The following is a 13,968-nucleotide window of genomic DNA, read 5'->3' on the forward strand; positions in this document are numbered from 1 at the left end:
GTAAGGGTATTAATGTAAATAATAAAAGTAAGTAACTTACCTGCTTGGTTTCAAGGAAAGCCGGAAACTATGAGCTTTTTAGTCCTGATTTGATCAATCTTGATTTCACTCCAACTCCTCTCTCTCTCTCTCTCTAAACGATTGTAAGGGTTTCCTCCCCTCAATTTTTTTCTTTCCATTTTATAACTTGAAACAAATCCATCTTTGTATCTGTAATCTAGTGTGCAATTGTTGATCTCCATGAGAAATCTTACTTGTATAATTGGTTACAGTTGCGAAGTGCAGATTCATTTTGTTTATATAATACTTGTTTGATTCATGCCTAAAATCATGAAATTTGAACTTGAGTAGTGTTTTGTTGTTTAGGGTTTTGTTTGATTTAAGAGAAAATGATCCAATTTGTTCTTTTTTGCCTTCTATAAAAACTAAGCCTCTGGTGCAATTTTGCTGTAGGAAATGGCATACATTTATGACCTCATTTGAAGATTAGATCATTAATGGGTTATGATTGTTAATAATTGGAAGCAATTCAAAAGTTACATTTTTGTCATCTGATATCTGAGATCATGAGAATTACACTCTTTTTTTTAAAAAAAAAACTTATGCTTTTTCCCCTTTCTTGATATATAACCATGGTAATCTGGGCCAGCTCGCGCATCTTACGGGCCTGAAGTTTGAACGGGAGTGCAAACTTCAGTGGCCCTGAGAGGATGCTAATCTGTGACAAATGGGGAGTAATCCCTGGCAAGACTAGCTGAGCTATCTCTGGGTAATATATAATATATTCATATAAGATATAGTTTTGTTTATTTTCCTGTTCTTTAGTTCGCTAAGGTATGCAATGATTATTACTCAATTTTATTCTGACAACAGCTTTTACATTTTGAAATTTTCAGTGAGGGGCTCTAAACGTCTATGCAAATGATTGAAGAACCCAAACGTACTAGAGTTAGAGATACGGGTTTCGCACCAACATGTGAGTTTTATCTACTTCTGTGATGTATTTTTGAAGCTCTTAAACTCATCTGCATTACTAGATTTTTTGATATTTAAGATTTGAAATTCGCTTTGATCGTAATCTTGTGCAAAGAGCATAGTGATTTTTCTAGGAGAAACACTAAATTGGTCTCGATACAACTTTCTGTTTCATGGTTTTGATGTTTTATTCTCATGTCAGAGTTGAAGTAGTACCTTCCCCTACTTATTTGCATGATGGTTTCTTAGCTCCATTTCTTCTTGTTGTATGCTACTGCAGTAAGTGTTTTTAATCAACACTTCTTCAAAGATTCAAGTTGTCTTGTTGCATATTACCCAAAGAGGAAAACTATAGTGTCAGACAGATTAGTTTTACTTCAAAGAATAGTCACACCTGAACTTCAGCACCTTATTGTATTGTGAATGGTGTTTTATTCGACGTGGAAAGGGTATTATGCATAATGGTATATATATGTATTTGACAGGCTTTGAAAGCTAATGGTTGCGAGAGTTGGTTTAAAAGTTTATTTTCCACTTTTTAAGGGAAATGCTATTCTTCCCAGTCCCACTATAGGTTGTCAATTCGTTGCCCAACTGGTGTGTTAGTTCTAGACTAATAATTTACACATTTTTTTAAACATAGTTGGTTTTACATGGTTATATCTATAGTTGACTTGCTAGTTATGATTTTCCAAATTGTGGGTACAATGACACTGCTAATTTTTTTTGGAACTTAATGACACTGCTCATTTTATTAGTTTTTAGTTATAATTGTTAAATTTCTACTTTTTATTAAAAAACTTTTAAAGTCTAGTTTTTTTTCCTAAAGAATTTCTTTGATGTTGGGGAGATTATATGGATTAAGGTACAAATTGGTCCAAAAGATAGATACAAAATCCAAAATTCCTATGACCTCCTACATGCATGTAATTTCAAGTTTCACGGTCGAGGTGGTTTCTAGTAAAATCTTTGTAAACAAATACTTCCGAGACCATGGAAATTAATTATCTTAGAAGTGTTTTTATTTATCTGCAAATGAATCATTTACGACAGATGAATACTATGTATAAAACTTATAGTTTTTCAATATTTGACTAGTCTTCAAAGAGCGTTATGTTTTCGGAGGTTCTACATCTTATCGAAAATTGTTGAACCCATATCTACGTGTAATTGGGGGTTTGAGGAATGCTCAACTTTTTTCTCATCTCATTATAAAACATCGATTCAGCAATACTTGGATTTTTGGAGGACAAAAATTAATTTTCAATATTATTTTATATATTGGAGAGGATTTTGGACTTGCAAATCGTAGGAGAAGTAACATATTGAAAGCTCAATGTTGTTAATGTTGCTTGAAAGGTTGATACTTAGGGAACAAAGTAACTTTTTAAAAATGTGAGATTGCCGGATGAAGACAAGGATTCTCAATAACAGGCTGATCAAGATTAAGGCATTCTTAACCACAGGTTGATGAAGATGAAGGCATTCATTCATTAGATCAAGCCTTTTATAATTTACTCTTACAAAACTGGATATTTGTTAGGGACACCCAAAATTATCAGTTATCATACTAAAAATAATGCAGTTATGAAATACCTACAGATGAAGAGCTTTATTTTGCCGCTGCCCGCACTAGGAAGCTCACTCTAGTATTCGAGCTCCATAAAAACTTGTGAAGAAACTTATGAAGAAAACTTATGACAATTAATATCTTATTCATCAAGTGAATTTGTTGTAATTTGAATACAAAGGTCCAAGTCACTAGAGGGTTTTTTAATAGTTATTGAAGGTTTCCAAGCTAGCTAATACCTTATCTAACACTCTAGTTGGTGCCCTTAATTAGATAGGGTGTCGTTGAAAACCTGCTACAAGTCTTCGTGCTGAACTTGAGATTCATGTATGCAAGTGTGGTGGGATTATTTCTTCCACAAGGTTTTCTCAGGTTAGCTGATTTTATCCGATTTTTAGACATGTTCTTCGCCCATTCCTGATATCTCTTCATGGCACCTTGATGTTCCTTACCGTCTTATTCTACAAAGAAGACAAATTCTCCCTGTGCTCAACACATACTCTGATACCTCCTTTATCCTGTAATTGACCGTAACATACAAGTTTATTGTCTTGTTTATATTTCAAAGGCACCACCTTTGACACCTCTCCTCTTAAAAAGGCTCTATTTTATATCGTCCCCACTTTTCTGATTTAGTGCTTTTTTGACTGACTATTTAACCATTATTTTTAGGTAATATCATATATGAACATACTGATTTATTGTTATATACTAATATATCATTTTTCTATTGATTTAATTGACTCATTTACTATGTATAATGACTTCCAAATCGTAATTTTGAATTTTCTATAGTTTAAGATGTAAAATAACTATATGTTTATAGTATGATTTGGTCTCTTTCTGTCCCAACCTGCCATGCCAAACCTCCCTAATTACAGAGTCTGACTCTTCCGTCTAGACACACCTTTCACTCTTGTTTAAGACGTGTTTCTAGCAGTGTAAACTGTTTTACTAGATGCACTCAAACCCGTATTTCCATTTAAGATTCTGGAAACCCGCTATAAGTTATAGTGTTCTTGATGTGAAAGTCCTACTCTAGCACCGTCTCCATATAAATGGAGTAGAAGGTCACTACCACTGTTGATTTTATCCTTGGTATATGCAAGTGTTCTATCAGGTTAGTTGACTCCTTGGTTTTTTTTGTTGAAATTGGTTAGTTGACTCCTACCAAGGCATTTCTTTTCCTTTCCACTTGAGCTCAAAAGTATGTTCATCCTCTTTGCAGACGTTAGCATTCTAGTTTACAGCATCACAATCTACAATATCTAGGTATACATTCTGCCATGAAACTGATAACCAAATAGATTCTTGTTACACTTCAATAGTGCCTTCTTTGATGATCCATTCAAATTGGTTGGGTATTGAATGTTCTTTCACACATATACACGTATATATTTCACTACCCTACGAAGCACTAGGTTTGCTTTGCTTCTTTAATTGTTAAAAGAACTCTATCACCTATCACCCTTCTAAACCTGGTAGAATCTTTGTTCTTGTTGGATCCAATATAGAACAACCCTAATAACTTGTGTCGTCTATTTAGAGACAGGTATCCATCTTATAATTTCCCGGCACATCTGTTGTGCGGATGCTTTGAGATTATTGGAAGTAAAACTTGAGACTATCTTCTAATTGTTCATGTAGCAGGACCTGCAGGTTGTACTTTCTTTATCGATCATTTTGTTCATTCTCATAACCTTTACACCCTATGCTAAGTTGCTAGGTCACACAAGTGGCGCTAGAGTCATTACTGTATGAATTAAAGATCTCATCCTAGTATGGGCAATATGGCAACATTTCTTTTCACTAAGAGTCTTACAAGATTGCATTAGACAGTTGGATCTCTTACCAAACTAGAACTGTACGAGTAGTAAATTTACTATGTTAAGGCCTGTTTTCCAGAGCTGGTAAGTTGTTGGAATGTGAAACGGAGGACGACTGATGTACTAGTAGATTAGCCCATGCGGGGATTCTGAAATTTCCATGAGTGTAAGGATATTTCAGTAAACATCTACTATCTATAAGATTTTTTTTTTAACTTAGCCCGGGGTAAATTAGTAATTGGGCTCCACACTGTACACGATAAAACCCTGCTTTTCCAACTCTACCTCTTAAACTCCAATCCCTTTGGTTGCTTCATATTTTTTTCGTTCTTCACAAAAGAAGAGGCAAAATCAAGGAGATCAAATCGACAATTTCTTTATCAAGGTTTGTGCTTTACTTATCTATATGGAGAAATTGGATCTTAGCCTGTAGACATCTAACCATAGGGTTTTGAGACTTTCTGTTTGATACGCTAACATTTTGGGATTTATGTAAGTTTTACTTTTTTTTTTCTTGCCTCCGTCTATCAATTCGTTAGATCTTCACTTGTGCATGTCTCTTAGGCATTTGTGTTTTAGGATTTCTTGTATTTTAGGGTTCGTATCTTGAAGAGTTTCTAATTCAAAATAGGTCATACCTAATAAACGGTAGTAATCGGCGATTTGTGAGTCTTAATCTTTTATACCCAATAGTTATCTATGGTACCTAAAGTTCCAAGTTTCGTCATTGATATTTTCATGTTTCCTAATTTTCTAAGTCGAAATTGCTGGATACATTCTTAAATTCAGAGATTGTATTATCGTTAAGAAGATGCGAATTGGAAATAAGTTTAAAGATCTTTTCTATTTCCATTCTTTATAAGAAAGATTGAGAATCATGTTAAATTCGGATTTGTAATCTTTGTAATTCTACTCCGGTTTGTAGAGTTCATAAAAACTTCAATGGTTGGAAGGGCAAAAAGTAATTTGCATGTAGCCAAGATGAAATATACATGTTAATGAAGCTTATGACGTTCTTCATTATGACTTTGTACTCATCACGAGATAACTAATTTAAAGAAACAAATTTAAGCTTGAACTTAAGTACCTCATTTGTATGTTCCAACGCGTTTTATTCCAACCGGGGAATGTATTGGAGGAGGTACTGTAACAAAGGTTATAGCACTATAAATCAAGGAAAAAGAGGATGTGTTAATTCATTTAATGGAATATAAGTTTTCAACAAAATTAACTATAGTCTTGGGAGCAGTGAGCACTAATTTGGAAGCTTAGTTCTCTAATCTCTACTAGTGCACTTTTACTTTCACTCAGTTTCTTTTTAGTGGAAATGTTATTTTTTCAAAAAAAGTTCCAACTCTTTTGCCATTGATCTCTGATTAGCACATTTTTTTTTTATGAAAAGATGATTTTACATCTGCAGTGGACATATGAGTTAACAGCATTTGTGGAACTAAAAACTTTTTAAATAGATTTTAATTATATTTGTTGAGTTGCATTGCAAAATAGTTGGTAATTGCTGTACAGTTCAGTTTTTCTTTACTGGCGAGCTTCTGTGCAGGAGCATTCACCAGAAGCCTTATGGGTTAGTTCACGTCGTAAAGAGGATCTAACCCACTAAAGCAACTCACTCGACTAACTCTATTTCATATCAAGTGTTCCATGCTTATGAATTCTTTAGTATATAGTTCATTTGAAGTGGGATATAACTAGATTATTTTAGAGTTTAAGTCAGATTAGAACTTTATTAAAGTACTTTATCTTATCTGACTAGATAAGTTTAGGATAGAGTTCGAGATTTTGTCAGGAAGTTAGGATCGAGTGTTTGAGTAAGGTCTATCTGAAGTAGGGGCTAGAGTTCTTCTGGGCTCAATATGAGACTAGGATAACTTTTCTTGATTATCGTTTGATGCGTTAGAGTTCATCGATATAGTAAAGGTGTAGAAACATGCCAGTAGAACTCCTTATACATATACCCGATAGAAAATGCCTGGTTCTCCATCATCGCAGGCTGGCAGAGATATCTGAATCTGTTCAATGTCATTTGTTGCAAGATTCATCCTGCATGTGTAGCATCCGTGCCCAATGTCCTTCTTGATGCCTCCATTGCTCTGTTGAGTAAGTTGCTCTTGGCGAGGATTAGAGTGGATAAGTTGCTGTTTTAGGGGACTTTGGGGTGTGAAATAATCCCCGTCAGTTGAGGCTGCAGCTGCGTTCCGCCGCTAACCTCTATTACAATGCTGTTCTTGTTGTTTGAAAGTTGAGAGTCTAGGACTTCACGAGATGACGAGAGGTTACAATTTGCATTTACAATCTTTTGCCCCAGAATCTTATTTGCTCAAGATATTTCCTTTGTGCTACATATTCTTACTTTTGTGTTGAAAGGGCTACCTATTCTTACTTCGGCATGGTATTGACTGAGATCATTGAGTTGATTGTGTGAGACTTTCATTTGAATTGACATGACTTGATTTTTTCATTATTTTGATCTTTATAGCGCGTCTCACAATATCAATATCTCTGCAATATTGATTTGCAACTTGCAAGACAAAGTGTGTTTGAATACAGAATAGGCGATGAAAAAGTGCATTGTGCTATCGACAATGTATATAAAATTGGTCTTCAATGGTTTTTCCATGTTTACCTTATGATTAGTGTGATCATTCAGTTCTGTGAATATAACTGTGCAACATAAACCAGACCCTTCATATCTGAACTCTTTTTTCCTCGGCATTATCTTATTTGCATGTTCTTTTGGGGGCGCCTCTTATTTGTTCTTAAAGTCTGTCTAGGCTACTTGACATGATCTGAGTGTCAATCCCACTGGAAATGAAATACAAAGCTCTCTTTTACAAGGTCTCTATCTTACTTAGATCTCTTTTTCTTTTACTACAGAAAATGCAAAAGAGCAAGGAGGCATCCATTAGATGCTTGCAGCCCGAGGCATACCCTCACCATTTACAAAATGATGGAAGATCCAAGGAAGGGGTCCCCTCGTGCAATAACAAAAATGCTGCCCATCCAGGAGGTGTCATTCACGAACCAAAAGGTGGGTCAAGCAGTGAAGCTTTTGTTCCTCCAGGTGAAGCTTATCATAGAGCAATGAACCAGCTGAAGTCACAAGAGTTCTGCATGTGGTCGACCTTCAATCATGACTACCAGAAGGCACAGCAGAGTCAGTGGAATGCCTTTGAAAACTTTAGCTACAACAACCGTCATGTTCCTGTGGATAACAGAGTTCAGCACCTGCCCTTTACGGTGTTGTCTCAAGGTTATCTACACGAGTTCCCGTTCCAAGAATTTCAATATTTTGTGGTTATAGACTTTGAGGCTACATGTGACAAGGACAAGCGTCCCCATCCACAAGAGATCATCGAGTTTCCATCTGTTCTAGTGAACAGTGTCACTGGACAATTAGAAGCTTCATTCCAAACTTATGTCCGACCTGTAGCTCATCCATCTCTAACTGATTTCTGCAAGGAGCTAACTGGCATACAGCAATTTCAGGTTTGTCTAATACTGATCTTATTATCCCTGTTTCCGTCAATGCTTCAAATGCAATGATAAATCCTGATATCTTTGTTTTCTCTTAATGCTGCAAGTGAACTGAATAGCCTTGCATTCATCTTCACTTCAATCCCTTAGATATTCTTAAACAAAGCACCCTATGCTTGCAAATGAGACATGAAAAGTTGGTTCCTTTCTCTCTCTCATCCACTCACATCTGCACACTTAGCTCTTATACTAAGAACAGTATGTGCTCGAGACAATACAATTGAACTTTTTTTTTTATATTTCTCTAGCTTCTAACACGGGGATTTGGTGACTCTGGATGTTATATCAACATAATCTTGAAATTGGAGTTATCAGTTATTAACCGAGAAACCCTTAGGTCATGTTTGGTGCGCGGGAATGGGATGTGATTAACGGGAATCGCAATCTAAATTATTGTTGGCTCGTAGGAATGCAGGGGGAATCCTATTTCACTGGGAATGAGCCCCCTAAAGGGAAACCCAGGGAGGGGGTTGGGTATGTGATACCCATTCCCCTGGAATTTTTTGTTTTAATATTGTCCTAAATATAATATCAAAATGACTAATATTTTTTTTTTCCCTCTACTACCTCAATGGATTACAAACAAATGCTAGAAGTAGCTGATATCCTCGATAGTGGCTCTTCAAGAACATCTTTTTGCTTCACCTGCCACCAGAATGTCGTCTATATTGGGTTGTTAAGCACTTAGGCTACTTCTCAAAAAATAAGTCACAAATATAAATAGTTATTTAGTCTTACAATTATAAGGGATTTGCTACTAATAAGTATTTTTTAGATTCAAGTTAGAATTTTATTTTAGATAATTTTTTTATTGAGACCTTTGTTTATTATAAATAAATCTTTAGATACTACTTAAATTGGTGTATCACTTTACTATTTCACATGTACAAATTTGAATGGATAATACCGACTAAAATTCATGTGTAATTTGTGTAGTTTAAGTAAGGATATAACGAAACTTTTACAAAAATTTACATTCCTCTTCCCGACGAACCAAACTCCAAGTTCGGAATTTTTCAGGAATTGAATTTCTATTCCTGGTTAAACCAAACATCAAACAAAAATAATCGGAGTCCAGGAATCATGTTATGGCAATGTGATTCCTGGGAATCACATTCCACTCCCGCGCGCCAAACATGGCCTAGGGCACTACCTCGAGGGCTGAGAGACCAAAGAGTTTTTATTTTATTATTTATTCCATTGAGATATTATTTGGGAGTGGCTATAATTTATTTCCTATTTTAGGATTAGGTTTCTTACCTTTTATTTAGTGATTTCTTAAATAAGTTTCCATTTTTATTTAGTTTTCTTTTCTTACAAGTAAATACACTTCCTTTTATATTTAGTTTTCTTATTCTGCAAGTGTCAGGTTTTAAAAACTGATTAAGAAAAAACAATGTCCTCTCTTATAAATACATAGGATGGGGTGATTGGAAGAGAAAAGGCAAGATGATTGAAGTTTAAGTTTATTCATGGTTCTTCATTAGTTTTCAGCAATGTTACAAATATACTAGGGGTTAATTCAAGTTCTTTTATGTTTATTCAAGAGTACTAGTTGAAGATTGAAGTCTCTTTTAGATCTGTGCAAGTTATTTCAAGGTAAATTCTGTTTTATTTAGGTATTTTCTTAAGTTCTAAGCTATGTTCGAAGAGTCGGGCGGGGTGAGACCATGACGCTCTCACCACGCTTACCTAGCCTATAACCATTTTGACGAGCGCTTCTGATATCTTCATAGTTGCTGAAGGTAGAGTGAAGAAGAGAAGTAGGGTTGCTGAAGGTGAAAGATAGAAGAAGAGAAAAAGGGAAACACCAAGTATGGTTGTTTTTAAACGAAAAAAAAGAGAGAAAGAAGACTTGTTCTAGTTCTACTCTATCTTTAAAACTCTGAGAAACCCTAATTCTTTTTTAACTGGCCGTTGATTTTGGATGAACGGTTAGTATTGAACGCTTTTGTGGTCAGTCTTTTATAAGATGCATCCTCTCTTTCTAAAAGGGTGTGCTGTACTCTAAATTTAATGACTTAAAAGGGTGTATCATCCTCCCACTTAAAAGGTCTTATCCTAAATTCTGATTTTAAATTTGGTCAGAAGTGGCCATTCTCCTTTTTAGAGCCGATTTACCTTTTCTCCAAAAATATGGCTTAGAATGGGCCACGTCATCCCTGATAAAGATGTTATCTTCTTCCTTGAGTTAGGGTAAAAACACTTCAAATTGGCTCACATCTCTGCGGGGAGAGATGCGGAGATCGCTAAAGCGCGTTGACGCGCAATCTGGGCAAACAAGGGGAACTCGCATCACAGCGAGTAGAGTCTTCACCAAACTTTGCGCCTGGGTTGCCTTGGGTGATGCCTAAATGTGCTTTTGAGTTTTCACAACATAGATTCTAGTTAGAATTAACGTATTTACTCAGAAGTGTAAACCTCCTTTGAAGCTTCCATCTATGTGTTTACATCACAGATTAACTTAAGAATTACCAAAGTAGTATGATCATTTCTGTATATGTTTTTTTTTATATGGACTAACTAGGAGTACAAGGGTCGCTAAATATCCTGGAGGACCTAATTTCTAGTTAATGTGGCACTTGCGGTAGACTAAGATTGTACTAAAACTGTACTAGGTTTTAAACTTTTGAGTGGTATAAAACACAACAAGAAAAACAAGAAAAGCATAGATAAAGATAAAGAGAAAAAGATATCAACATTTTAGGTTTTAAACTTTTGATTGATCGAAAGTTAAATGAAGTTACTGAGATTACGCTTATTTTTTAAAATTAAAAGTAAGCGTATATTTTTGAAACTAAGAGTAGGCCTATATAGGCCTTTATATAATTGGTTAGCTCACGTAAGAACTAGAAATTCTCATTAAGGACACGCTAATTCATCCAACTCCATATAAAAACATCATAATTTATCCTAAACTTGGTTATCGATCAACCTGAATAGGTAAATAACAAGATAACTTTAAGATATTTCCTGATCTCCCAAGGACCTATCCTAAAACTCTACGGAATATATGCCCTAGTAGACCACTCTGTATCTCTGGAAGCAGTCCATTTGGCTGCCAGAGGATGTTCCTGCATTAGTGCTTTGTCGAACAAAAAGTATATAGTGGGAGGTCCGGAAGCAATGAGCCATTGAGTGCAATATTCATGGTTTACGAGTAGGCGATTGCTTTTGTGTTTCTAGCATATTGTCCTTTTAATGGATTTTCCTATACAAGCTCTTAATAGAAATCTGCTCTTTAGATTTCAACATTATATTTGAAGGAAGCTTGTGTGTGTTTTAGGGAGAATTCTTCTTGGATCATCGTAGGATCAGTTGAAGTAATCATCTGTAGAAGCTTGTGCCCAAAGAGTTAGACCCTGTACCGATTGCGGTAATAAAGGTTGGTCAATAGAACGGTTAAGCTAGAAGAGCCGTTTCCCCCTGCCATGTTGAGTCCATCAGCGTAATATTCGTCGTAGTAGTGGGTACAACAGGACCAACACAGCTAGATATTATAGGAATCCATGTCGTAGCTGCATATAGGAAGAGTTTCATTTTTATAAAGAAGGTAAAGTGATGCATAGGATGTAAATGTTGGAACCTCACAAGTCCTAATCGAGTAGGACTTCATATAATTCGTCCATTTATGTCTTATTTTGTATCTTTGGGTTCCTTCATTGTTATTGTTCTTTAGATGCTGATATCTGAAAGGAGTTCTTCTTAGGCACCTTGCATAGTTAGTGTCGGAGTTTAGTAGGATTTAGATGCTTCTACAAGGAGTTATCAGCGTAAGGAGCTCCTAATCTGATTTCACTCTTCAAATTTGAACGTTAGTTTCTCTGAAAGAAGCTTATTTGTTTTAGATAGAAACCTGTCTGAATGTATCTTCTTATTAATTGAAGTAAGCCCCGGTAGAAGCTTGGACTTCCGAGTTTCTATAGTTAGTGGAGGACTGAATTTAAAAATCTTTTGGCGTTCAGAGATGTAAAGAAGTCTGGTTTTAGTGTGGAATGAATTTATTACCAGAAAAGTATTTGGAGAGCAGGAAAATAATTACTTGTGATGTTAATGATGATTCGTGTAAGTATTGGAATGTTTATTAGTTTACTCTACAGAAAAAAGTTACAAGTTCCAATTACTTCCAAAGGATAACTTATGCTAGTAACTCTCGAGAAGGATACTCAGTTATGATCAATTATCTAAATCTAAATCTCACAACATAAACACACATACACACACACACACTCACACTCACACACACACACACGCATCATTCGTATTAGATTTTTTTTTTAATTCAACCATTTCCCATGAGTCAGCATTAAATGTTGCACGGGTGTTTTTTCAGGTTGATAGAGGTGTACCTCTTAGTGAAGCTCTACTCATGCATGATAAGTGGCTAGAGGATAAGGGGATTAAGCATACAAACTTTGCTGTTGTGACATGGTCTAACTGGGATTGCAGGGTCATGCTAGAATCTGAATGCAACTTGAAGAACATTTGCAAACCTCCTTACTTCAACAGGTAAAAGTTTGTACGTACTTCCTCTCTTAGCTTTTTAACGAAGGGGTAGGTTCATTTCCATTGAATATTTATGTTTTGAAGGGGTCATATATACACTTGACACGATTAATTCTTTTGCTAATGGGTTCACAAAGAGACCGTACGGCTGATTGTCATTTGATTAATTTCATCGTACTGGAAATAATATTTGTGCTAATAAGATTTAGAATTTTGTGATTTTTTGGCGAGGTAATCTAGAAAGTCTGACAATCATACTTGGCAAAAATTTAACTTGAGATAATCTCCATGTTGGCCTACGGGTAGGTGTAAGGATATCTTGAGTTTTGTAAGTAAAAAATAGTGTAATATCCATCCATAATTTGAAAAATATCGATAATCTGGCCGAAAATTCTGAAAAAGTACATATTATCAGACATGGTACTAGAATTGAAACTTTCAAAATGGTATATGGTGTGATATTTTCTCCAAGTTTTTTAAGCTAATCTATGAGAATAGTTGCTATTCAAATCCTGAAGTACTTATATCTTTATTTTGTCCTATTTGCTCAGGTGGATCGACCTAAAAGTTCCATTTTCTGAGGTTTACGGTGGGGCAAGGTGCAACCTAAGAGAAGCAGTTCAGTTGGCTGGCTTAGTCTGGGAAGGTCGAGCTCACTGTGGCCTGGATGATGCCCGGAACACTGCTCGGCTTCTTACTCACATTATGCACATGGGGTTTAGGTTCTCCATTACCAGCTCATTACCGTGGCGTCCTTCAGACGGTCCGATGGCAATGGAGCAATCATTGGGTCGTCCATTGGGCCCGACCTATTACTCTCAGAAGCCCATGAGACAGTTGTCGGCGTCACCTGTGCTTCCTGTCCAGTTCCACCACCATTTTCCTCCTTATTTCAACAATGTTGGTACAGACTGGCGCGCTTACTGTTACTGTGGTGCGAAAACCATCAAGAGAATGATTAGTAAGCCAGGGCCGAGACAAGGAAGCTACTTCTTTGGGTGCGGAAATTGGACGGCTACTAGAGGTGCCATGTGTCCCTTCTTCGAATGGGCTTCTTCTACTTGACATCCTCCTTTCCTGAACTTATGTTGGATTTATCACATCTGTAGAAAAATAAAAATAACAGAAAAAGAAAAAAAAAAGTATGTTCCCAAAAAAGCAAATGAGCTTACTTGGTAATTCTGCTGCTTCATTAGGGGGTATGCTGCTTAAAAAGACCAACAATATTTTATAGTCTCTTAAAAACTTGGGTTTTCTGTCTATTTGTCTGTCTATCTATCTGCTATGTTTAATTTGCTTCTCATATTTGAAACAACTACCCTTTCATATGGATTTTCTGATGCTTCTTTTATTTCTTTTTTTAATTTAGTGCAATTTTTGGTCACTGGTATTTACAGAGCACTTAAGAGCTATTTACAGAGCTGGTTATTTAGAGAGCGTAGTTTTAGTATTTACTGAGAATTATTTTTAACTACAATCCAAAATTATTTTGTATTTAAAAAGTAAAGGCTTAGTTTATTGCAATATTTTTGTCATTGG

At 35.7% G+C, this 13,968-nt stretch overlaps 1 protein-coding gene across 2 annotated transcripts; it reads left to right on the plus strand.

The window, feature by feature from the left end:
* Positions 1 to 13,689, plus strand: LOC147566883 (uncharacterized). 2 transcript variants are annotated; one of them, XM_086653438.1, is made up of 6 exons: positions 21 to 143; positions 650 to 769; positions 897 to 976; positions 7,264 to 7,875; positions 12,257 to 12,432; positions 12,981 to 13,689. In XM_086653438.1, the coding sequence occupies exons 4-6, from the start codon at positions 7,267 to 7,269 to the stop codon at positions 13,492 to 13,494; spliced, it is 1,299 nt and encodes a 432-aa protein (XP_086509564.1). In that variant the 5' UTR covers positions 21 to 143; positions 650 to 769; positions 897 to 976; positions 7,264 to 7,266; the 3' UTR covers positions 13,495 to 13,689. The 2 variants fall into 2 exon arrangements, with proteins under 2 accessions (XP_086509563.1, XP_086509564.1); XM_086653437.1 differs by lacking the exon at positions 650 to 769 and having other exon boundaries at positions 1 to 143.
* The last annotated feature ends 279 nt before the right edge of the window (positions 13,690 to 13,968 follow it).

This window comes from Eschscholzia californica, unplaced genomic scaffold, assembly GCF_041429995.1.
Source record: "Eschscholzia californica isolate CP2 unplaced genomic scaffold, dmEscCali1.0.p SCAF_1, whole genome shotgun sequence".
Lineage (NCBI taxonomy): Eukaryota > Viridiplantae > Streptophyta > Magnoliopsida > Ranunculales > Papaveraceae > Eschscholzia > Eschscholzia californica.

Coding starts and splice junctions, on each gene's coding strand:
- LOC147566883 (XM_086653437.1), top strand. CDS start 7,267: ATGCAAAAGAGCAAGGAGGCATCCATTAGATGCTTGCAGCCCGAGGCA. Junction 7,876..12,256: donor CTGGCATACAGCAATTTCAG/GTTTGTCTAATA, acceptor GTGTTTTTTCAG/GTTGATAGAGGTGTACCTCT. Junction 12,433..12,980: donor AAACCTCCTTACTTCAACAG/GTAAAAGTTTGT, acceptor CTATTTGCTCAG/GTGGATCGACCTAAAAGTTC.